Source organism: Anolis sagrei, chromosome 4 (genome assembly GCF_037176765.1).
Source record: "Anolis sagrei isolate rAnoSag1 chromosome 4, rAnoSag1.mat, whole genome shotgun sequence".
Classification (NCBI taxonomy): domain Eukaryota; kingdom Metazoa; phylum Chordata; class Lepidosauria; order Squamata; family Dactyloidae; genus Anolis; species Anolis sagrei.
The window spans coordinates 236,678,719-236,705,449 of NC_090024.1; the positions used below are offsets into that span (position 1 = coordinate 236,678,719).

The 26,731-nt window shown below is 41.1% G+C and overlaps 1 protein-coding gene across 6 annotated transcripts in view; it reads right to left on the bottom strand.

The window, feature by feature from the left end:
- MYT1 (myelin transcription factor 1) overlaps positions 1-26,731 on the bottom strand; it is a 182,024-nt gene that overhangs the window by 14,786 nt on the left and 140,507 nt on the right. For 4 of the 6 annotated variants that reach the window (XM_067468242.1, XM_067468240.1, XM_067468239.1 and 1 more), the window contains 4 exons: positions 22,693-22,755; positions 22,466-22,534; positions 15,544-15,606; positions 10,882-10,965 (listed from right to left, as the gene is read on the bottom strand). In XM_067468242.1, coding sequence (XP_067324343.1) covers positions 10,882-10,965; positions 15,544-15,606; positions 22,466-22,534; positions 22,693-22,755 — 279 coding nt within the window. The remainder of the gene's footprint in view (positions 1-10,881; positions 10,966-15,543; positions 15,607-22,465; positions 22,535-22,692; positions 22,756-26,731) is intronic. The other 2 variants (XM_067468244.1, XM_067468243.1) reach the window with 1 other exon arrangement.

The following is a 26,731-nucleotide window of genomic DNA, read 5'->3' on the forward strand; positions in this document are numbered from 1 at the left end:
AATAAACCCCCTGCCAAGAAGCAGGAATATTGCATTTAAATCACCCCTGACAGATGGCCATCCAGCCTCTGTTTAAAAGCTTCCAAAGAAGGAGCCTCCACCACACTCTGGGGCAGAGAGTTCCACTGCTGAACGGTCAGTGGAACTCTCTGTCAGGAAGTGGAACTCTCTGTCAGGAAGTTCTTCCTCATGTTCAGATGGAATCTCCTTTCTTGTAGTTTGAAGCCATTGTTCCGCGTCCTAGCCTCCAGGGAAGCAGAAAACAAGCTTGCTCCCTTCTCCCTGTGGCTTCTTCTCACATATTTATACATGGTTATCATATCTCCTCTCAGCCTTCCCTTCTTCAGGCTAAACATGCCCAGCTCCTTAAGCCGCTCCTCATAGGGCTTGTTCTCCAGACCCTGAGGATGCCTGCCATAGATGCAGGTGAAATGTCAGGGGAGAATGCTTCGGGAACATGGCCATACAGTCCGGAAAACTCATAACAACTCAGTGATTCTGAACGTATCTATGGGGAGAACTGTTCCAAGACACACAGAAGACATCAGAACCTCTGAGGATTCCTGCCATTGATGCAGGGGAAACGTCAGGACAGAATGCTTCAGGAACATGTCCATACAGCCCGGAAAACTCGCAACAACTCAGTGATTCCAATCACGAAAGCCTTCAACAATATGTGCAAAATCTGAGAATGTATCCCCATAAATATGGAGGCTGTACTGCACATACAAGTCAAATAAAAAACATCAAAGCTGAGTGAGAGCAAAAATACACACACACACACACACACATATATACACAGAATTTTCAAGCCGGTGCACTTGCCCTACAATTCCTCCCACTTCCTCTAAGAACTGGTGAAAAGGACCAAGACCTGAGATCTGGCAACCCTAACACTTTTCTATAGAGTAGTGTTTCTCAGCCTTCCTAATGCAGTAAACACTTAATACAGTTCATGTTGTGATGACCCCCCAACCATAACATTATTTTTGATGCTACTTCATAACTGTAGTTTTGCTATTGTTACAAATCATAAATATCTGATATGCAGGATGCATTTTCATTCCCTGGACCAAATTTGGCACAAATACCCAATACTCCCACATTTGAATACTAGTGGGGTTGGGGGGGGGGGGGATTGATTTTGTCATTTGGGAGTTGTAGTTGCTGGGATTTATAGTTCACCTACAATCAAAGAGCAATCTGAATTCCACCAACAATGGAATTGAACCGGTCCTGGCACACAGAACTTCCATGACCAACAGAAAATACTGCAAGGGTTTGGTGGGCAATGATCTTGAATTTTGGAGTTGTTGTTCACCTATGGAAGTAGGTGCACTGTGGACTCAAACAATGATGGATCTGGACCAAACTTGGCACAAATACGCAATATGCCCAAATATGAACCCTGGTGGAGTTTGGGGAAAATAGACCTTGACATTTGGGAGTTGTAGTTGCTGGGATTTATAGTTCACCTACAATCAAAGAGCATTCTGAACCCCACCAATGATAGAATTGGGCCAAACTTCCCAAAGAGAACCCCTATAACCAACAGACAATACTGTGTTTTCTGATGGCCTTTGGTGACCCCTCTGACACCCCCTCGCGACCCCTCCAGGGGTCCCGGCCCCCAGGTTGAGAAACGCTGATATAGAGGCTAAGACCTCAGCAGTTACTTTTTTTCTTCTTCTGCCATTGTTTGCAATAGTTTAAACAGTTATGTCAATTATAAACACATCTAAAAGTCTGTTAGTGCTCAAAGCTGTAAAACAAACAAACAAACAAAAGAGTCAATGGGAAGCCACAGAGCCAACTGTTAAAGTAAGGCAGCAATTAAGAATGTCAAAAGATGGCTGTCAAAACAAATGCCAGTCTGTGCTTGACATTCACAGCCTACATTTCATTGTTATCATCATTATTTTATTATCCTTCCATAAAAAAATTCCCCACAACAACACAGGAGTTGACAGTCAGGGCTGCACCAGGATTATTTCATCCCCCCTTGGAGGTAATTTGAAAAAACGCTGATCCTGTTTTTAATCATCTGCAAATGCGGCACAATTCACTTATTGTACCGCTGCCAGCAGGATGCACACTAAATTCATAACAGCGTCACTGTTTATATGATCGCAAGCAAATTATTGAAACCTCAGGAGAAAAAGCGAACGAGAGGGAAAGAGAGATTGGGGAGAGGGGAAAGGGGGTGTGTGTGGAAAGACAACGATTAGCATGCGGCGTTTATGGCCTGGCCGTTACATATTTTACGCTGTTAATTTAACTTTCATTACACTTTTATTGTAAAAAATAAACCAGAGCCTTATTGTAGCAAACAGCTGGCTTGGGATGTGGGGTGTGCATGTGTGAACATGTTTTTAAAATTTATTATTGCTGTTTAATTGATGCTGTCGGAATGGTTGGCCCACTGAATACCTATCACCCTGAATTGCCTTCTCTCCTTTGAAGAGGGAAGAGAAGGGGCCAGGATGATCGGATGAAGTGTCAGTCTCTTCTTGGTGCGCCACTGCCTAGTTAGGAGCAGGACTCATACTCTTCCATGTACGCCGTGTGGTAAATGGTGTGAAGAAAGAGCAATAAGGCACTGGGGAGGGTATTAGTTTCTTCTCAGTGGCAGCGCTTAGTTCTCGGACTGCAGCCAAGCCGCTGTCTGCCACACAGATGGAGACATGGAATTACTATTGAGCCTCTTTAATACAAACCTGCAGGGACCTCCGAGTGAGAGGAATACCTTGTTAGGGAAGACAAAACGCCGCTTTCCAAAGACTAGAAGAGTTTGGCCACGGGGGAGTTGAAAGCTTGTCTCACTTTATCATTTCTCTGGGTGCATCTCTGCTGCAGAATTGATGCAGTTTGACACCACTTGTATTGTTATGGCTCAATGCTATGAAATCATAGAGTTGGAAGAGATTACAAGGGCCATCCAGCCCAACCCCCCCCCACCACCACCACCACCATGCAGGAACACCCAACCAAAGTCCTCCTGACAGATGGCTATCCAACCTTAAGCTGTATTTCTGGCATTGCAAATGGGTTGGTTGGTTAAGCGATCCCTCGTCCAAGTAAGATTGTCCTCCAAGTTCGGTGTCCTGGAAGTGGGTCTGTAGGTGACTGTGGAGCCCTATCCTTGACCTGTATGTTCTCCCACAGTGAGGGCATCGGTTTCCAGGTGGAAGGCGGTTCCCGTTGGGGTTGGCTTGATGTGCCTTCCTCTTGGCACATTTCTCTCTTTCGCCCTCCATTTGTGCCTCTTCAAATTCTACAGCACTGCTGGTCGCAGCTGACCTCCAGCTAGAATACTCAAGGATCAGGGCTTCCCAGTTCTCGGTGTCTATGCCACAGTTTTAAAAGTTGGCTTTGAGCCCATCTTTAAATCTCTTTTCCTGTCCTCCAACATTCTGTTTTCTGTTCTTGAATTCAGAGTAGAGCAACTGCTTTGAGAGACAGTGATTGGCATTTGGACAACATGGCTGGTCTAGCGGAGTTGATGGCAGAGGACCATGGCTTCAGTGCTGGTGGTCTTTGCTTCCTCCAGCACGCTGGCATTTGTCCGCCTATTTTCCCAAGAGATTTGCAGGATTTTTCAGAGGACATGCTGATGGAATTGTTCCAGGTGTTGAGTGTGATGCCTGTAGATAGTCCACGTTTTGCAGGCATACAGAAGGGTTAGGAGGATCCTCAAACACTCTGTACTTCATTCAGGCAGTGTTGTATTTCAGTGTGAATGTTGACTTTTGTGGAGAGGTGGCTGCCAAGGTAGCAGAAATGGTCAACATTTTCTAATGTTACACCATTAAGCTGTATTTCTGGCATTGCAAATGGGTTGGTTGATGACTGCTGGAATAGCACTTTGGTTTTCTTGATGTTCAATGACAGGCCGAGTTTCTCGTATGCTTCTGCAAAGGTGTTCAGAGTAGCTTGTAGGCCTTCTGAGTGCGCACAAATGACATTGTCATCAGTATATTGGAGTTTTATAACAGATGCTGTTGTGACTTTGGTTTTGGCTTTCAGTCTATTGAGGTTAAATAGCTTGCCATGTGTCCGATAGATGATTTCTACTCTGATGGGAAGCTTCCCATCAACAAGATAAAGTATCATAGCGATGAAGATGGAAAATAAGGTTGGGGCAACAACACATCCCTGTTTGACACCCGATTCCACCTTAAATGGGTCACTTTGGGAGCCATTGCTGTCCAAGACTGTTGTCATCATGGAGGAGCTGCAGGATGTTCACAAATTTGTCAGGACACCCGATTTTTGGAGGATGGTCCAGAGAGCGCTGCGATTCACTTTGTCGAATGCATTTGCAAGGTCAATGAATGCCATGTAGAGGTTGATTTTGTTCCCTGCATTTTTCTTGAAGCTGTTATGCAGTGAAGATCATGTCTACTGTTCCTCTGGAGGGCCGAAAGCCATTCTGGGATTCTGGGAGGGTGTTTTCCAATTGAGGTAAAGGTGGTTTGCAAGGATTCTTGCGAGGATTCTCTAGAGCAGACTATCATGGCGTATAGTGCCAGTGTCTCAACAAAGAACAAGTCTTATCTGTTCAGAGGGAGCCACGGTGGTGTAATCGGTTAAACCCTTGTGCCGGACTGCTGACCTGAAGTTTGGGTTGCTGACCTGAAGGCTGCCAGTTTGTCACTGTTGAATGTTTTTATGTTGAATGTTCTTATATTGTGTAAATGCTATTTTAGATTGTAAGTCGCTCGGACTTATTAAGAATTAAGAATTAAAGTGAAATGAAGTGAAGTGAAGTGAATCCACGAGACAGGGTGAGCTCCCATTTGTCAGCTCTACCTTGTGGGGACATGAGAGAAACCTCCCAGCAGGATGGTAACACATCCGGGTATCCCCTAGGCAACATCTTTGTAGATGGCCAACTCTCTCACAACAGAAGCAGCTTGCAGTATGTTCTCAAGTTGCTTCTGACACAATAAAAAAATCAGTTCAGAGAGCATCTTATTTCTTTCATATCTGTCGCCTACGGAAGGGGCACCAATAACATGTTTTCCATTCTATTTATGCATTACTATACAAATACAGTGGGTGCTTGGAACCCACTGGGATTTGGTTGCAGGGCCCTCAGGCCAATATGGAGTGTTGCTATGTGTGGGCAAGCCTTCTGAGCTTTTTATTTCGGCACACTTGCAGAATTTACAACTTGCACTCCTTTTTGGCACCATCCTTGTCCCTTCCAGGCTACCTATGGTTTGGCTTTTTCTGTCTTTTACCTGTTAGTTTGTGTTTGGACCCACTTGCTGAGAAAATAGCACCCTTCTAAATCAAGAATTGGCAAGCTTAAGTAACATGTGGACATGTTTACAGCCGGCATTGATTCTGCTGTAATTCTCCAGAAACCAAACAGAGAGGAAGTCAATGCCGTCCTGTTAGTTGCCCTGATGGGCTATAAACTGCACAACGCAGCACTTAACTTTGGCAGTGTGATCCATTTCTATTCTCTTTTTTCCCCTCTCCTCACAATATCTTTGGACCGTAGAATGGCCTTATGGATTATGCATGGTTCCACCTGCCTGTGTGATTTAAAATACAATGCTCAAAAAAAGTGAAGGTTTTTTTTTCTTCCCTTCGGCAGTTTGGAAAATTGGGGTTGCTCAATCTTTAATAAACTCTGCTTACTCCTGCTAATTGTGACACGGCTCATTGAATGCAAATGCTCTCCTTCCTGGGGATAGAAGGCAGAACAGATGGCTCCCAACGTCATCTGGTTCTTGCAAAGACCTTTGGATCACTTACAACATCGCGGTTACAGCGGATGCTTAAGTGTACAGACTCCTTGCCATGCTGTTTCCTTTCCTCCCAAACGAAAACAGGAAAATCCAAGGGCAGTAAGACAACAAGGGGGGAGGAGGAAGGATCAGAGCTGGAAGAACCGTCACAGTGTGTGGTACAGATGATGAAAAAAGTTATTAATGAGGAAGAAGAACATATAAGTGAAGAGAGGCTGCAGTGGTTTGTTTATTTATTTCGAGATTTTATATACCGACCCTCTCACCTTCAAAGAGGGATTTGGACCGGTTCACAACATTTGGCTTTGCCCTTCTTCTCCTTTCTCCCCATTCAGATAATTGAGTGCTTTCCATTTGACTCTTGTATTGTTTTAACTCAGTATTGTTTCAACCTTCCTAATGCCACGACCCCTTAATACAGTTCCTCATGTTGTGGTGACCCCCAACAATAACATATTTGTTGCTACTTCATAATTGTAACTTTGCTACTGTTATGAATCGTAATGTAAATATCTGACATGCAGGCTGTATTTTCATTCACCGGACCAAATTTGGCACAAATACCCGATATGCCCAAATTTGAATATTGGTGGGGTGGGGGGGTGGGGGCATTGATTTTATCATTTGGGAATTGTAGTTTTTGGAATGTATAGTTAACCTACAATCAAAGATCATTCTGAACACCACCAACAATGGAATTGAACGAAACTTGGCACACAGAACTCCCATGACCAACAGAAAATACTGGAAGGGCTTGGTGGGCATTGATCTTGAGTTTTGGAGTTGTAATTCACCTATATCCAGACAGCACTGTGGACTCAAATTATGATGGATCTGGACCAAACTTGGCACAAATTCTCAATATGCCCAAATATGAACCCTGGTGGAGTTTGGGGAAAATAGACCTTGTGACATATGTTCTGCAGTTGATGGTGCTTGGTAATGGAAGGGTTAATGTAAGTATTAGTTCTAAAGGGTTTAGTAATCTGTAAGTAAGAGTTCATGGGTGAAAGCTATTAAGGGTGGTGGTATGCAAGAGATGGGTTGCAGCTGGGTGTTTCTGGATATAAGGAGCTAGCCTTGGCACTGATCTTCGGGAGAAAAGTATTGTCATATTTTGGTGGTGGATGCTGCTGGTTTTCCCCCCAGGTCTGTTGGATTTTCGGTATCCTGACCGGTCTCCTGTAACCTTGGAACCCTGGAACCTTGGACTGGCTTTTGACTATGGCATAGACTCTTGATCCCTGGACTCTGTTATTGAACTCTCGGTGTTTGACCACTGGACTGGACCCTTTTGACTACGGAGTTGTTTTTGCTATCAGTTTTTGTTTATTCTGTGGCTGAATGCTATCTATATGTTTTATATTTTGGTCTATTAAAACAGCCATCAAGTAAGTGCTGTTTTAATTAAACCTTTTGATAAAACTGGGAGTTTGCTTCATCTTTACCTAAATAAGGCAGAGCCCTGGCAATGTGACACCTTGACACTTGGGAGTTGCAGTTGCTGGGATTTATAGTTCATCTACAAAGAACATTCTGAACCCCACCAAACTTCCCACACAGAACCCTCATAACCAGGGGTCTTTGGTGACCCCTGTGACACCCCCTCGTGACCCCCCTCTGGGGTCCCGACCCCCAGGTTGAGAAACACTGTTTTAACTTGTTTTACATATGTTTTTAGCTGCCTTGAGTCCCATTATCAGGGTAAAGGAGGGATGATGATACTCCTACCACTAAAAAAGGTAAAGGTTTCCTTTTAACATTAAGTCTAGCCATGTCCGACTCCATGGGAGCTGTGCTCATCTCCATTTCTAAGCCAAAGAGCCAGTGTTGTCCATAGACACTTTCAAGGTCATGTGACCAGCATGATTGCATTGGGTGTTGTTACCTTCCCAATGAAGTGTTACCTATTGATCTATTCACATTTGCATATTTTGAACTGCCAACTTGGCAGAAGCTGGGGCTAACAGTGGGAGCTCACCTTGCTCCCCGAATTCGAACCACTGACATTTCAGTCAGCAAGTTCAGCAGCTCCCCGGTTTAACCCACTGCACCACCGGAGGCTCCAATACTACTACTACTACTAATATTAATATTAATATAGTAATAATAGGAAGAAGGAGGTGGTAAAACCAAGATGGCAAATATTATGAAGAATACATAAATTAGGAAGAAAAATTATGATGGAGAGGCTACAGTGTTTTGCTTTTGCTAGAGCCCGTTGGGAAAGGCATGGATTTTGTTCTTTCACCCAATTAAATTAGAACAATAAAATCATAGAGTTGGAAGAGACCTCATGGGCCATCCAGTCCAACCCTCTGCCAAAAAGCAGGAAAATCATACTCAAAGCACCCCTGACAGTGCAACTAGTATTGCACTTTCAACTCAGTTTGCAGAAAGTGACAAACGAGCAATGTGGGATAAAAATAGGGAAACCTTTATATATTTAAAACAGTTGGAAAAAAGTGGGAGGTTCAAACTACAAGAGAGGAGATTCCATCTGAACATGAGGAAGAACTTCCTGACTGTGAGAGCCGTTCAGCAATGGAACCCTCTGCCCCGGAGTGTGGTGGAGGCTCCTTCTTTGGAAGCTTTTAAGCAGAGGCTGGATGGCCATTTGTCAGGGGTGATTTGAATGCAATATTCCTGCTTCTTGGCAGGGGGTTGGACTGGATGGCCCAGGAGGTCTCTTCCAACTCTTTGATTCTATGATTCTATGATTCTATGATTCTAGGTCAGATTATATTTTCTTTGCCACACTGGAATAGTTTGGGGGTATACGCTTTCACGACTAGTGTTTTCTTTGTTTGCATTGATTTGGTATATCTACCACAAATGGGATCCAGAATTTCTTAGACTGAAACAGCACTAACATAATTAAAAAGCAAATAGGTAAAAGCACACAGCATTTAAAACACAATTCAGAAGCATGCCAACAAAAGAAAATATAGTCTTCATCCAGTTAAAAGCCTGTTCCTGAGAGAGTTGAGTGGCCAAACGCCTGCATGAATATAAAGGTCTCTGTTTGCCGACACACAAACAAAGAGATGGGAAATTCTACCCTCCCACTCATTCAACATTAGTCTTATAAAAGAGTAAATGAACCAAGAGCAGGGAGGGTTTGCTGGAAACAGAAGTGTTGTTGTTGGTATTTGCTCTCAAGTTGTCTTCAACTTATGGTAACCCTAGAAACAAGAACTTTCCAAAATTATTCCCAATCATCAATGGCTCTGCTCTGATCTTGTAAACACGGGGTAGCCATGGTTTTCTTGACAAAAGCAATCCACCTGTACTGCAATCTCTCTTTTCCCCCTACTGCCTTCTACAGTATTCTACCATATCTTCCAATTGTTCCAATTGAGCAAGGACAGGCTAGATTAATTCTGTTTTCCCATCATTTGGAACAAAAATATAGCACTCTATCCATGTCTGGAGAGAGAATGAAAGTCTCTGAAATGGCAGGAACGTGCTGTAATGTAAAATAAACCACGCGTAGTCCACGTTTGATCAGCCCACACACTGCCTTGCCAGAGAAAGAAAATATGCCATGCAGATGAACAATGAAGAACAAGTAGTTTACTTTTCACAAATCTGGAACAACATATGCACAATGTGATCGGTTGCATCGACTCACATAATGTCCTTTTTATGAGAGGTTTAAAATAGTTTTTCTTTGTCCATTTGGATCAACTCTTTCAGCAGCTCATGAAGCAATAGCACAGACCAAACTCTCTCTCTCTGCTTCTCTCTTTTCCCCTTTGCCTGTTGAACACCTGCATAGGTCAAGCCTGAACAAAAAATGTAATAGTATCCAAAAGTCCCAGGCTCCAAAGTATCCCCCAGGTTGAGAAATGCTGCCTTAAGGACATCTAGTCCAACTACCTTCAACAGGGCAAGAAAATACATATAATCATCTCCCCAGGCATTGCTTCATACATCTTATTTTACAGTTGACACACACACACAGATTCCTTGCATACTCCAACAGAGCTCTGCTATCTGGCTGAACAATATACTTGAATTCCCATCATTTCACAGATGCTCGGTCTCTCTCCAATCTCTCTCCAATCACATGTCTTTCTTCAGACTCATAAAGACATTACATACTATGCTGCTTGTGTTGTGAATTGTGTAAAGAGACTGAGGATCTGAGAAATAATAGGAATCCAAGCATAATGCATATCTATACCACCTCCCATTTCACAGATCCCCAGTCTTTCTTCTACTTTGCATCTTTCCAACTTCACGTCCCTCTCCACCTTTGCCAACACAGTATGTACTACACCATTTTATATTATGCGACTTCATCATTCATGGATTTCAGTATCAATATAGGAGCCCTCAGTGGTTAAACCCTTGTCCCAGGCAGGACTGCTGACCGAAAGGTCGGTGGTTCGAATCCAGGAGTGGGATGAGCTTCCGTTTGTCAGCTCCAGCTTCCCATGTGGGGACATGAGAAAAGCCTCCTACAGGATGGTAAGACATCTGGGTGTCCCCTAGGCAACATCCTTGCAGACGGCCATCTCTCTCACACCACAAACGACTTGCAGTTTCTCAAGTTGCTCCTATCATGAAAAAAAAGTATCCATATGGATTCATGGAACCACTCCCCTATGGATACAAATGGATGGCTGCATTTGGCTGTAGCCTTCATGGTACTCTGATTGTAGCAACATCTGGATGAAAGTTCTGAGACTGATTTTCTAGTACGATGTATATTTTGTTTTCTGCTGATTTTGAGACTAAGACTTGGAGCAGTGGATTCAAATGACAAAAGAAGAGAGATTCTATCTAAACATTGGGGGAAAAACTTCCTGATAGTAAAAGCTGTTCAAAAGAGAAATATGCTTCCTGGGAATCCGGTGGAGTCTCCTTCTTTGGAGGTTTTTAAGTGGATGGATGGCCATATTTTTGGGGTGTTTTGATTGCGTATTCCTGCATGGGATTGGCCAGAAAGGCAACGGGGGTATCTTCCAACTCTATCATTCTATGACAGTTTTAGTTCAATGTCTTCTAAGAGCCTTGTATAGGTACATTAAGGTGTGGGAGCTGTTTCTTAAATATTGATGTTTTGTGTAAGGCATCCACAAAAAGATAATTTAAGAGACCCACTACTTACTTCATCAGCTCTGGATCCTCTTTGTCATCCTTTGTGGGGGTAATCTTGATTCCACTTTTCTTGGCACGAGGGCAGCCTGATAGACTATTTTTTCAAAAGAGAATAAGAAAGGGCATCATATTTGCAGCTTGTCCAGCAGCACATATGTTGGCATCAAACCTCAATCAACCCCCTCCCTCCTTTGACTTTGATTAATGGTTTGTCTTATCTCATGAACACACAATAGGAATAGGCAAGCTCCCAAAAGCACATATTCTGAATTAGAGTAGGAATGCAGGATAAACTAAATTTAGGGAGTGAAATGAAGAATGAGGGGAAGGAAAATATAAAGTTCTGGACTTGGTGCAAGGGATTTCCCACAATCTATAACAGGTATGGGCAAACTTCAGCCCTCCAGGTGTTTTGGACTTCAACTCCCACCATTCCTAACAACCTCAGGACCCTTCTTTCCCCGCCTCAGTTTCAGTGGAAATTGGAGGACCTAGAGATTCCTAGAGAGATTTTTTAAACCAAATTTCACAAAGGTCAAAGCCAGAAATGTAGAGGGTCAATTGTGTTTTGGTTTCTGGAATTCCTGATAATCTGTACTAGAAAACAACTGTTTCCAGGTGTGATATGTGTTTTGTAATTTCTAAACAAACTGGCAAACCACCTGAGTGAAATCACCACAGGATCACAATCACACAATTCCAAAAAATTGATACTACTTGATAAAGACCATATTGTCTGATGATACCCAACTGAGTTTTTGATTCAGATAGAATGTGAACCACTGATAGTTTAAAAGTTCATCTAATCACCTCTCAACAACAGTTTGCTCTAGGCACTGTCAAGCTATTATATGCTAATCAAGGTGGTCAGTTGAAACATTCACACCTAGCTCCAGCAGACAAGAGTCTTTTGTCTCACCCTGGTCATTCCACAGATATATAAACCCCTTTTCCTAGTTCCAACAGACCTCACTACCTCTGAGGATGCTTGCCATAGATGCAGGCGAAACGTCAGGAGAGAATGCCTCTAGACCATGGCCATATAGCCCGAAAAAACCTACAACAACCCAGTGTGGATTATTTTGCCGCTGTCCATTATGGTAGGAGAAACTGGACACACAGAAGCATCAATGCAGATTGACACCACTTTATCTGCCATGGCTCAATGCCATTGTATCATTGGAGTTGTATGTATTGTCAAAGGCTTTCATGGCCAGAATCACTGGGTTGTTGTAGGTTTTTTCGAGCTATATGGCCCGAAAAAACCTACAACAACCCATTGGAGTTGTACTTTGACATCTTTAGCCATCTCTGCCAAAGAGCGCTAGTGCCTCACAATATCATAAAACCGAGTTATGGCAGTTAAAGTGGGGGTCAAACTGCATTAATTCTACAGTATAGATGCACCCTATGGAAACACTGATTGTAAATGTGATATCCAAGGAATCGTGGAAGGCTTACTTTTTTGTGACATAAAAAAGAAGCCCTGCACCTTGTTAAAGCCCGTGGATGAGCAGATAATTGAACCTTTGCATATTTCTCTATTGCATAGAACCAGCACCTTTCTGCAAAACCCTCCCTCACCTCAACCCAGCAAAAAGGAACAATTTCTGCCTTTGATTCCTCCGGCATGTGCTTTGATCTTGATAATTCTGTTTCCCACACCTCACAAGGGGGAACGTGGTGGTGAAAATTAAGAAGAAAAAGAAAAGAAGCTGTTCACTTTGAAGGGGAGATACTTTGCAATTAATAGTGCCTAGATAAGAAGGCATTTGCTAGCAGGCAGCAGCTGTTAATGGAACTGTTCAAATGGGAGACTGTGAGGTCCCCATTAATGTTCACGGAAGATAATAGAAGTCATAAATAGGCAATGTTATTAACAGGAATTATGTGTCAGCTAAAATCTGACCCCTTTGTCTTTTATTTTGCTGAAGAGAGAGCTTCTAATCTGATTCTGGGAAATGTTTTCCTTTTAAAAAATCAGATTAGAGAGATGAAAGTAAGGCTCACTTGTTTCAAACTTAGGAACACTCTGGAAATACATCCATTGTGTTTGAGGAAAAAGACATGCCTGTGGGACTGGAATGATGACACATAAAATACACATACTGGATATGCATCTCTTTTGTTACATAGCTTGCATTGTGTAAAGGATCCAAGGAAGACAATGTGGGAGAAATAGACACAAAAATAATATGTTAATGGGAATGTTTTGTAGGTTCTTCTGGCTAAGTCGGTCATAGAGCTGGTAATGTTCTTTCATATCTCCTCTCAGCCTTCTCTTCTTCAGGCTAAACATGCCCAGTTCCTTAAGCCGCTCCTCATAGGGCTTGTTCTCCAGACCCTTGATCATTTTTGTCACCCTCCTCTGGACACATTCCAGCTTGTCAATATCAATCTTGAATTGTGGTGCCCAGAATTGGACACAATATTCCAGGTGTGGTCTAACCAAAGCGGAATAGAGCATGGGAAGCATTACTTCCCTGGACCTAGACTCTATGCTCCTATTAATGCAGGCCAAAATCCCATTGGCTTTTTTTGCCTCCACATCACATTGTTGGCTCATGTTTAACTTGTTGTCCATGAGGACTCCAAGATCATTTTCACACGTACTGCTCTCAAGCCAGGCATCCCCCATTCTGTATCTTTGCATTTCATTTTTCCTGCCAAAGTTGGAGGAATTACCATAGGTTATTTGCTATCAAGTTGAGTTGGACTCATGGTGATCCTATGAATGGGAGACCTATTATTCACAGCTCTGCTCAGACATTGAAAACTGACTTCTCCGATGGAATAAAGTAATCAGTAATGCAGTCTTCCTCTTTTCCTATTGCTTTCTACTTTTGTATGCATTGTTGCTTTTTCCATTGAGTCACATCATCTTGTGATATGTCCAATATATGAAAGCCTCGGATTTGTTATTTTAGGTTTTAAGAAGATTTAGGCAATTGCTTATCACTAGGCATGTGCAATCCGGGTAAACTGCAATCTATTTTGGTGTCCTGGATTTTAGTGGGGGTCCCAATCAGGAGGAGTTTTTTTTTTTGGAGCCTCCCAAATTCAGGAGGAGCTTTTGATCCGGCCCATTATTGGGGGGGGGGGGGAATGTCCAGGCTCCCCATCCCATCATTATAGGCATTGTTTGTCCTTATATCCTTAAGACCTCGATTAAAAGCATCAGAGTTAAGATACCACTCTCTCTGTGATCCTTCCCCTTCTGTCTGTAGAGGAGACCTCAGTTTAATAAAAAGCTTAAGAAACCTCACTTCATGGGAACCTTTTGCTTCTGTTTTTAGAGGAGACCATCCCAAGGAAGGAAAAGTAATCAACCTGGAGCTATCCTACACTGGGCTTCCTTGAAAAAGCCTTCTCTTTTCTCTTGATTTGCAGGCCCTGGCGTGGTGCCTTTTCCCACCTCATGCTTTTTCTTCTAGCAGCTGCCTCCCTTCTGCACTCCACTTGTAACCAAAGTCAGCTAGCAGTCAATGTGTAAAGTGAAGTGATAACCAATGCCTTTGAAATCAGTGGAATAGTGAATCTGGGTTTTAAAGGACCCATCTGAGGTCTAACCTTTAAAGGGACCTATCCAAGGTGCTGAATGTGTTTGAGGAACAGGCATTTTGCCAATTCCACTGGTCTACAGGCATCAGCAGCATTCTTTTATTAGCCCTTTAATGTAGTTTCTGCTTCAATTGCAGTTATATCTTTTGTATGTGTTTCAGCATATCTTATACCTTACATATTCCTCCCAGACCGGTGATGCCCTGACTCATTAACAAAGTTCATCATACCATTGGCCACAGTTTTGGACAGAACAGGTCATCTTCCTGGACAACATGTGCATGCAAAACCCATCCATTGCATAAAAAGCCATCATGTAGCAGAAGGTATAAAGTGCTAGATGAAGTAAGCTCCATTAAAGTCAATGGAGCTTGCTTCTGAGTAAACATTTATGAGATATCTCAGAGGAAGGAACTGATAAAACCACTTCTGAGGATTCAGTGCCAAGAAAATTCCATGAAATCTAAGGAGTTACCATACGTCGACACATGACTTGAATGCACACACAGAAACACACACACCACAAAATGTTTGAAAATGCCACGAGTTATTGGCAAATAAGCATCTTTCCACTTCCTTTCCACCCATTTTCTGTGCTATTTACTTTTTGGAGAAAGCTCTAGAATGGGAGTTTTGCATACATGTGTGGCAGCTTCACAGAGCCTGGTCACACATGTTTGCATATGGAAAGGATCACGAAATATTTGGCCAAGTTTAGACTGTGGATACTTTGATACTTTTGGAAGTACATTTTCTTTTCTAGTTCCAAATCACATTTCCTGTTTTTATGCTTTGTCCTGTGGCCAGTCTTTCTTTGCCTCACAGTTGGCAGGTTATCTGAAGGGCCCTCAAATACTTAGTTTTTACTGTTGCCTCCTATACTTTTTGCCTCACTCTTTGCCTGATTATTATTTATTTGGAATGCTTGTTCAGACCACGAGTCCCCCTATTGCTGCCTACAACAAAGGATTGAAAAGCCTACTGGAAATGCCATCTTCTGCCCTTCCTCATTCCCCTACATTTGCACCATCTGAAGCACCGTTGACACATTTTGCAATTCCGGATGAGCCCCCAGTTCCCACTAATATTTCCATACACCCATCCGACTTACCTCCTATGTGATGCATAATTTCCTGTTATATGACCGGAGCCATCACAGCCAGGAGTTGGGCACCTGGGAAATGACAAAAGAAAGAAAAGCAGTAAGGACTGCAGGCCAAAATCATTTCCAACATTTGGATAATATTATTTAGGGAAAAAGTCAACATAATACTAACATGGCTACACAACCAAGTAAATATAAATGAGTAAATGATTTCACGGACAATTGTTACACCATAGATTTTTGCTGAACAGTTTTCTGTCTTCCATGCAATATCATCAATAATTTGTCACTGAGGATGTTGCAGACTGAATGTGGATTTTCAAACATCATTCTGAATAGCCAGCTGATAAAAAAACAAAACAAAAAACCATCCACAAAAGCAAACATGGATAACACTCCTGTTTCCATCACCATCAAAAGAAGATGAGAAGGGTGGTACAAGCAAGGACTGTAAATGGCTGGAATGAAAAATTCAACAGTTTTCCCACACTCACTGTTACTAATTCAGACTTGAATGAATTTATAAATAACCTTTATAAAAAAGCGTTGGATGAGAAGCCTCTGTTCGAAGAAAACCAACAAAGAATTTGACATTAGTGACTGAATGATTCACTCATATGCTTTCCTCTTTAGTAATGACAGGTCCTTATGCCCTCTTGTTCCAGAGGTTCAATTTTTGGAAAGTAAAATTAGTCTTTCATTGCTAAACTTTCCATTTTTCCTGTGCAACTTTAACACACATTTCCAGTTATACTAACGATTTGTTGCTTCCTTTTGCTGTCAGAGATGTTAGTATTCCATTTCCCCATGGATAATAATGCATTCTTTACAATGATCCAATATTTATTCAAGATGCATCCATTTACTGTGTCTTTGTTCAATGGCTTATCACCATGTCTTACTCTTAGTGGGCTGGCAGGATTTCTTAGGTTGCTTCTGATACAAGTTAGCAAAAGACATTAACAATATTATGAAAAGGCACCGGGATTGTGGTGCAGCTGGCTGAGTGCCAGCTGCATTAAGATCACTCTGACCAAAAGATCATGAGTTCGAAGCCAGCCCGGGTTGGAGTGGGTTTCCAACCAATTGTGTGTAGCCTGTTGTCGACCTTTGCAACCCGAAAGACAGTTGCATCTGTCAAGTAGGAAAATAAGGTACCACCTTAAAGTGTGGGGAGGCTAAATTAACTGATTATGAGGCCATAAAGAAGACTCCAGCAAAGCATTCCAGAAGGGAAGCATGCGGGAAATGCAGAAGTGCTTCATCAGCATCGCAGATGGACGATGAAAGCGACAGCTCCCCTGGCGGCCAGAAAAAGTTAAATAGCTTCTGTGTATGTCTGTATATGTTTGTATGTCAAACATTGCCATATATGTGTACACTGTAATCCGCCCTGAGTCCCCTGCGGGGTGAGAAGGGCGGAATATAAATACTGTAAATAAATAAATAAATAAATAAATAAATAAATAAATAAATTTCACAGCATCCTAAAGCTCCACAAAAATGAAGTATGAACCCCTTATCCACAGATTTAATATCCATGGTCTCTCTTACCCAAGCTGCAAAAATCTTTCCCTGCAGAAGTGTTTGTGAGGCTCTCTAGATCCTCCAGTGTGATTCTATGGAACTCTTCCAGCCCAAGTATAGTTTTAAAAAGGATTTCAAATTATCCATAATTTCAGGAACCCATGAGGTCTTGGAATGTACCCTTCTGGATGGATACAAGAGTCATACTGAACATGCCCAGACAGAAAACCCATTGAAGGAAAGTCAGTTTTGAGGAGACAGCAAAACACCAAACTTTACCAGTTTACCATGGATAGGTGGAAATTTTTTTAACAGGGGCCTGTAGCTTTTGAACTATTCCAGAGTGACAGAAGCGAGGCCTACAGAATAAACCAACTTCAAATATGTAATCAAAATATTTATCAAAATGTTTATTTACATTTCACATAAAAATTGTCGAAGGCTTTCATGGCCGGAATCACTGGGTTGTTGTAGGTTTTTTCGGGCTATATGGAGAGAATGCCTCTAGACCATGGCCATATAGCCTGAAAAAAACTACAACAACCCACATCAAGATTGTTATAGAATTTGTTGACTGTCTTATAGACAGGTGTGATTTAGCCTAACTAGATATGAGAGGGTAATAATACAGTGGTCACAATCAACAACAACAACAACAACAACAACAACAACAACAACAACAAAACTAATATTAGTAATGTCAAAGGTATGGTGTTAGTAGGAATGGGAATTCAATTTTTTTTGAAGAACATGTTTTTCAAATGTTAGGAAATTCTCACAAGATGAATTCTGCTAAGATTAGAATATTTGCAGGTAAGGACTTATTCTACACAAAATGGTCATCTAGTTATTTTTCTCAGAAAACAGTTTTCTGTGTATGAAGCAAACTTTCTGCATATAAAATAATATTTTCGTGTTGAAATATAATTTTCTGCACAGAAAAAATAGATGTTTGCTATGGAAAAATGGCTGTTTTCTGCACAAAACATTGATGTGTTAATTTTTCGCAGAATAATTCTTGAACTTCAAAACTTGCAGCAGGAAGAAAATGGATAAAGTAACTTGTTATTTGGTTTGAGAAGAAATTAGCAATAAATTACCTCACTACATATTAGTTTGCTTCTGTGTAAAGTGAAAAAAGGTAAATAAAAGAAATTAAGCAGCACTTTCAAGACTAAAGGTGCATCTACACTGTAGAATTAATGCAGTTTGACACCACTTTACCTTCCATGATTCAATGGTATGAAATACTGGGAGCTGTAGTATGATGAGGCACCAACACCTTTAGGCAGAGAACACGAAATACCTTGTAAAACTTAAAATCCCATAATTCCATTGCAATGAATCAGGACAGTCTTTGTATAAAACAGTGTAGATGCACCCTAAGTGAAGTGTATCTGAAGCAATGAATTTTGTCTGATTCCGTAATTGTTCTTCCCATTACCATTTTATAATAAGTATTAAAATATACATTATACATTCACACACAGAGATGGAACCATTATTATCATGACTGGATTCCTGTATCACAGTTGTGAATGCACAACCTGGAGTTGCACACTTGTGATAGCTATGTTTTGATGGTCCCTACTTAGTCCCTAGTTTAGGAGCTACTTAGGAACAGTAAAGGTCCCCCAATCTCCACTTAACCGGGCAGCAGCTACTACAATTGGTGGGAATATGTTCCCACCTCTTCCCCAATGCCAGTCATCTCCAATGTGAAAGGAAATCATGATAGGGTTCCCATTTATGCTTGTTGTAATGAGAAGCACCTCAAAGGGGATAGAAACAGTAGCCAACTCCTTCCTCAGTGACAGGAGAACAGATATCTGTTGATCGCAACAACTGCTTCCTTGAAAATGTGGATGTGGAGGATCATGCTGGGGTTCAGTGCGCACTGCTACTATGATGCTTACATGTAAGGACCATAAAGTATTGACAACATTATGAAAATTTCTTGGCAAGTTTTTCTCTTCCTCTGAAGACAATGACTTGCCCAAGGTCACCCAGTGGGTTTCCATGGCTGATAATTTGTTTACATAAACCCATACTTTACTTCTTTCCCAGCAATCATTGAAACTTCTGTAGCCACCATCGATATTTCCTCAAGCTTCATTAACTCCTCATTAAGACACGTTGCACTTCCCAGGGCAATGATCTGAATTTAGCACTTTGTCCCACGTGCTAGTAAATAAACAAAATGCAAGTACATCTTGTTGATTTCTCCAAGCTGAATGACTCAACCTTTGATTATTTGGTAGCTGAATTAATGAGTTGACACCACTAAAAAAACTATGTGAATGTGATATGAATGTTCTACCTGCAGTGTTAGATCTGATCATGCGTTCACACATGCAAGTCACTACTTAATGCTGCAATGGAGAATATTGGAGGAAGTCACAAGCAGGGCTTTTTATGAACAAACTCTAATGAACATAAAGTTGTGTTCCATTCTACTTTTTGCTCACTTGCCAAAAATAATCCACCAGACATCTCTGAAGGGAGAAGAATGTTTTTGGACTGCAAAGAACTTACCTTTCTGGGGAAGTTAGTTGCTTATAACATATGAAATTCTGCTATTAAAATATGTGGAAAAAACCCCAACAATACTGGACTGATTGAGGCTTTCAGACATCATGAACAGCACTGCATGACCAAAGTCAAAGCATGGAAAAATGATTTTGGATTACAACTCTTATTATTCCCCAGCTAACATGGTGGTTATGTGTGCTTGAATCAAAATAACATTTTCAAGCTCTGACTACTGGTTGATAGCTCTGAAGAGTTCAAACTACATGTTAAACATGACTTTGACATCACAGTTTATGTCCAAGTGAACAAGTCTAATGGATGTCTTTGGGGATTCTTCAGAATCAGGGACTTCTTTTTGCTAACATTCAAATCCTTTACATAAATAATTTTGAATGATCCATTATTTTTCCATTGAATATGTATTTTGAAGGCTTTGTTTCCAAGCTGAATTATAGCAAGCCTTCCACCTCTGCAAGGGTTAGGGATGCAGAACCCCTGTAATAGTGGAAAACCTGTAAATAAAAAATAACCTTTAAGCTGAAATAACACCTCTTTGGGAATCTCTAAATCCTTCAATGTGACTCAATGGTCAACTTCTGCCAGAAGTTGTCCATAGAGTTATGTTGGAGGTTCTGCAGTGGTTCCCAACTTTTGGATCGCTAAGTGTTTTGAACTTCAACTCTCAGAAATCCTAGCTAGTTTACCAACTGTTAGGAATTGTGGAAGCTGAAGTCCAAAAGACCTGGGGAACCAAAGATTTGAAACTACTGCTCTAGAGATTTCTAGAGAGGTGTTATATCTAGGAATATTAATGCCCTCCAACTTTGTAGTCAACTTATGGCAGAAGTTGAACTTGGAATCACACTTGAAGACCAAAAGATTCATAGAGAGATCATATTGATCAAATCTGCAAATGCTATAGTGTTTACCTTCAAGTAAACACAGATAGTATTAAGGTAGACAAATATTTCTTGCCATGCTTTTCCTACATGGCAGGGAGCTGGACTAAATGGCCCACATGATCTCTTCCAACTCTATGATTCTATGAATGCTTCTGTTTTCTGGAGAACGTATTCTACCATCTTGTAGTAGACTGCATCTTGATATTCCTCACTGTTATGTGTTTTTGATAATTTCCTGCCTTAGACTCATTCTCAATCAACGCCATTCTTCTGGACTGAATATTAAAGAAGTGTGAATTCTTCTACCAACTCCAAACCACCCCATATTCCAGTTTAATGCACTCTGGCAAGTATTTTGTACAGATCTTGTTTATTGGAATAATAGAACATGAGGCAGATCTATGTTAGGAAAAAGACTGGATGATTGTTGCAACCAATTGAATATTCTGTCCAGGCCGACCAAGAAAGCAAACTCAGTCTTGTAACAGTTGAAAAATAAGTTTAAAAAATAATAATCACGTAAACTCAGATTTACCAAGAACAAGAGTTAAAGCAACCTTCAAGAATGAATATAAGAATGGGACCAGCAAAAGAACGATCGGATTTGCCTATACATGAGGGCTAGATAGATGCGTGATTTCAAAATTATTGAGTCCCCATTTCCTCCTCCCCTCCCTCTTTCAAATTACTATTATTTTTACTAATTTAACAATTACTAATATTATTTTTCAGTAACTGGGACTTGACATTAACATGCAACTCAAATGCAATTGACTTGATTCTGGGATAGTGTTGAAATAAACTCGATTCAGAGGAATAGCAACATTGAATAATATGTAGGAAGAAGTTGCATTGTCATCCATTTATTGTTAACAGAAATGAGTAAAACATGGGATGTATGTTCTCAACCTGACAAAAATGGTGTTGCTTTATTATGCAAGGAAAATACTAGTGATGTTGCAATCTCTAGAAGATCATGAAGGAAGACGTGGGAGGAAAAGAGGATAGCATATTTCCATGAGAGCCAATAAAAATCTGCCTGTGGTTCAGAGGAACACATGCGCAAATGACATTGGATCATAGATTTGGAAAGGATTAAAAGGGCAATCTAACCAATTCCCTGGCCAGGTAGGAATACACAACCTGGAGATGTCCACACATGTTTTCTTTTAAAGACCTCCAAAGGAGACTCTACCATCCTCCAAGACAGTCCAATCAAAATCAATTTGGTTTTATGGAATACTCTTCAACGTATTTTTTGGAATATTCTTCAACGTATTCAACAAAATATGGCCTATAGAATGTACACAGACTTTGTGTCCATTTTTCTTGCCTCTAAGCCTGACAGGGGGTCATTTTCTTTGCATTTTTAAATTTGTTTTTCTCTAAAATGCTCAAAAGAAGGTTAAGAGGGTATTTCCCACTGCATTTGGAAGTTACCTGGGTATCTTGAATGCCAAACAAAGATTTTGCAAATTTTTTTCAAAACCATTTTGGCTCCAAATGCCTTCTGGGATTGTGGGGAACATGCCCACCACATGCTGACATTTCTGTATGAATTTAAACATTTTTGAAACAAGAAGCAAATAGGAAGCAATGTCAATTCACTTCCTTTGTTTATAAAAAGTCTTCTCCTGGTCTCAGGAACATCTTGAAGGTTTCTCAATGATCCTAGAGGATCTTTGATGGCATTTGGGGCAAAAGATATATATATATATATCATGGAAGTTCATTATGTCCTTCATCTTCCAAAATTTGTCCTCCACTATTCTACAACATGATGCTTTCTCTTCTATTACAGATGTGTTTGCTGGCCAGATTAGGATAGATCTCATTAACAGGCAGGTTTCTGATTGGTTTTTTTTCTAAAGGAAAAGTGCAAGGAAAGGAGGAAGAAGCAAGAGCCATAGCAAAAGGGAAAGAGAAAGAGAAGAGGGAAGAGAGATTCCAGTTTAGCGCAAACATACTTGAGGTCAGCAGAGTGGGCAGCCATGAGATTTCTGAGGCTCTTGTCAGCAAGAGGGCAACCAGAAAGGCTGAAAAAGAAGAGATGGAATATTTGGGTAAGCTAAAAAAAAAAAAAAAGGAAGGGAGGTAAAAGAAAGGGGGGAATAGAACCAAAGCAACCATTTTTAAAGAGATTTTTAAGAGACTGTCAGAACCTGAAAGAATAGCGTAGGTAAGGTCAACTAACCTGCGGTGAGAAGCATAATTCCCCGTGATGTGTCCGCTGCCATCACAGCCTGGGGTTGGGCAACTGAACAAAAATAATTATGGGGAAAAAATGTGAGTGGCAAAAAAATTAAAGAAATCAGTAAGATTCATGCATATGTAAAAAAAAAAAATAAAATATAAAAAAGGAGAAGAAAATTCTTCTTCTGTAGAACTTGGGTGGAAGAGAAGTTACCAAAGGGCTTGCAATGAAACCCATATGTGGTCTTGAAATGAGGCCATTGGTCTCTAGTAAGACCTCCGTAACCATACTCATGATTTCACTTACCCACACCCAGGTGAAAATGATCTCTCTAGGAATTTCCTAATATCCTCCAAGCATTTTATGGTATGATCCCCACAGAAGTTACCATAGAATTGCATTGGCATACCTAGTGAATTCCTTGTGAGGTTAACTCTTGAGGAATTTCTACATCTTCCAATGCAACTCTATAGTATGCCAGGACCAGAATTCACGTAATTTAATAGCATTTGATTGTGTCCACAATTACAGGTCTGGCTGGCACCTATTCCCTGTGGGGTGATTTAAATGCAATATTCCTGCTTCTTGGCAGTGGGTTGGACTGGATGGCCCATGAGGTCTCTTCCAACACCTTGATTCTATGATTCTATGAAGGTATTACCATATTATGCTTTCATTCATTTTACATAGTCCTCTCATCCACCTTCTTAAGTGGCTGGGATATTCAATCGATTGTAAGGACATTCTACTCTCCAGCAAAAATAAAATAGGTATAACATTATTTTATTGGTATATGACCGGGGTACTTGAAGGACTGCCTGCCTCCATCCATATCCTATCCACCCATAATTTAGGATCTTTTTCTTTAAAAGATGTTCCAAGATATGGTAGGAATTGCAGTGAAACTACCAAAGTAAGGGACTTCTCAGTGGTGAAGGCCCGATTTGGAATGCTTTCAACTGAAAGGTTCATCTGCAATGATACAGCTGACTGTTTGGTTCCAGGCAAATATTTCAAGCTATATATAAATATCTGACTTTGGGAATCTAAAATCCTGTTGATTTTTAAATTTTATTATTACTGTCATTATGGTTTGCTTTTTACATAAGCCACATTAGGAATTAGGAGTGAAGGGTGGAGAATGAATGCCCCTAAGTCCTTAGGGAGATTGGGTGGGAATGTAGAATAGGTCATTCTAAGGGCCCATCCAGACAGGCCCATAACACAGGATCTGTCTGAATTTTTACTGGTATATATGTGTGTGGGGAGGGGAGGGAGCGGCAAACAATACTTCCGATAAATATGATTTAATTCAGAATAACTTAATCCAAATTAGTTAAATACCCATTGGATTTGGGCCTTCCTGAAAAGCCCAAATCTATTTGGGTATTGGGCCTGTGGGGGCTCATTTCTGCGTAATCCTGGGACTACTCAGGGGTGTTATGATGGCCAGGTAAGCTTAACTTTATTTTTATGGGGAAATGGGAGGAAGGCTTCATGGTGGCTGCATGTCCTCCCACTTTGAATCAGGATGGCATGTAGACACCTCCCTGGGAAAGTTCGGGGTTTATGGCCAGTGTGGGGACTCCAAACCCACTTTTAAAATCCGCTTTGTTGTGGATTTGGAGTCTGTCTGGAAGTGCCCTTAGTGGCTGATCCCTGAGACTAGAAGTCACTTTCTAAAAAAGGATTTCTGCTATACAGTAGAAATCTTGTAGCCAGTGGGGATATATTTTAAGACCTCCCATGGATACCTGAAACCAAGGATAATAGCGAACTCTATCTTTTGACTATATTTGTGCATAAAATCACACCGGAGGACCTAGATAGGCCTACAAACACTTCCTTGGGTGAAAATTGTGTTTCGGAGAATGGGTAAGTGAAACCGTGAATATCAAATCCATGGCTAAAGGAACAGCAATTGTATTTCCATCAAGAAATGAAAACTTTTCTATTCCAATAGGATTTTTAAGGAACAGCAATAGTGCACTGTGTTAAAAACGACTTTTAACCTTTTGTAAAATGGACTTTTTAAAATGACTTTTATTTTTTGTCTTTTTGATTGAAATATTTTCAGTGGTTTTAACTGCATAATGGCAGTCCATGTGCCAATGGAATTATTGATTGTGCTTTGTGGCACAGTGGCTGCTCCTTGCCTATTTTGCCAGGCAAAATGTGGATGTCAAAGGCTTTCATGGCTGGAATCACTGGGTTGTTGTATGTTTTTTTGGGCTATATGGCCATGGTCTAGAAGCATTCTCTCCTGACGTTTCGCCTGCATCTATGGCAAGCATCCTTAGAGGTAGTGAGGTTACCTCACTACCTCTGAGGATGCTTGCCATAGATGCAGGCGAAACATCAGGAGAGAATGCCTCTAGACCATGGCCATATAGCCCGAAAAAACTGACAACAACCCAAAATGTGGATGGTTTATAAAAATATGTCCTGTTATGTGAAAATAGATCATGTGTAAGGAAAGAGACTGTAATGGGATGCTGGGTGGTTCATCATACTGGGTACTTTCTTGTTGTATCTGTCCCCCTCTCTTTTTAATCTACAAGTACAGCTGGGAGAATGATGTTTGGTTTTCATCTATACTGTAGAATTAATGCAGATTGACACTATTTTAACTGCCATGGCTCAATACTATGGATTTGTAGTTTGGTGGAGCACCAAAACTCTTTGATAGAGAAGATGAAAAAACCTTGGAAGACAATTCCCATGTTTTCATACCATTGAGGCATGGTAGTTAAACTGAATTAATTCTACAGTGCAGATATGTCCTAAGTCATTATCCGGCTTATGGCCTTAGCCAGCCATATCCTCATGCAGAACATGAGAATGAAAGCATCCTCAAAGCTGGGGAAATGTGAACATTTTGGACTGCCATTCCCAGCATGCTGGCTTGGTGATTCTGAGAACTGTGGTTCAAAACATTTTCAAAGCTCTGATGGTATCCTCCTATATTTGTCCTTGCACCTGCTGCCTTTGGACCTGGAAGTTATTTTGTCTTGACATGGTTGACAGGAGGCATTTGGGAATAGGATAGGTAGGAGCTGATTTGGGTTGAGTTGCGGGAAAGTGGGGGAGAGGTAGCTTGAAAGGAGTAATGAAGCTCGAGGGAAGCTAAATGCATAAGCACATCTGGTCTTTTTCCAAGAGAAGCATCTTCAGTTGTATAATCCAGACTCCACCTTGATTGAGATTGTGTAAAAAACTCCCCTTCCTTCTGCGATGTCACTGGGGATCCACTACACGGTAGTGTTAATGCATTTTGATTTCACTTTAACTGCCATGGTTCAAGGCTGTGGAATCCTGGGATTTGGTGAGGCAACACCACTCTTTGAAAAAGCAACAGCAAAATTTGACAACTCCCATGATTCCATAGAATATTGCCACAGCAATTAAAGTGGTACCAAACTGCATTAATTCTGCAGTATAGATTCACCCTGGGAGTTGGAAGGTCTACATTGCACTCTAGTAGAGGTAGCTGATCTATGTTGTCATAAGGATCAAAAAGCATGCTTGCAATGAAATGGTGAGCCACATCTTTAGTTATTTGGCAAGGGGCAGTAGCTAAAGCCAACTGATGTGAGTGGCTTGCCTTAATACATCAATACATCAAGCACCCCTTATCCAGAATGCCAAAATCATCCAACATTGTCTATATGGATAGCTGGGATAGTGAATCCTTTGCTTTCTGGTGGTTCAATGTACACAAGCTCTGTTTCATGCACAACATTATTAAAATGAATGTGTTATAAAACTACCTTCCAGCAATGTTTAAATATGAAACACAAATGAATTTTGAATTTAGACTCTGCTTCCGTATCTAAGGTCCAGGCCCGTAGCCAGGATTTTGTTTCGGGGGGGGGGGGGCTGAATTTTTTTCAGGGGGGGGGGGTTCGGAGGGACCGAGTTTTGGGGGGGGGGCTGAGTCTGAGTGAAAGAGGGTCTAGCCTAGCAAACCTTTTGTATCATTACCCCAATACCCCCATGCATATGGGATATATTGAGTAGGGTGATCAGATCATGATAT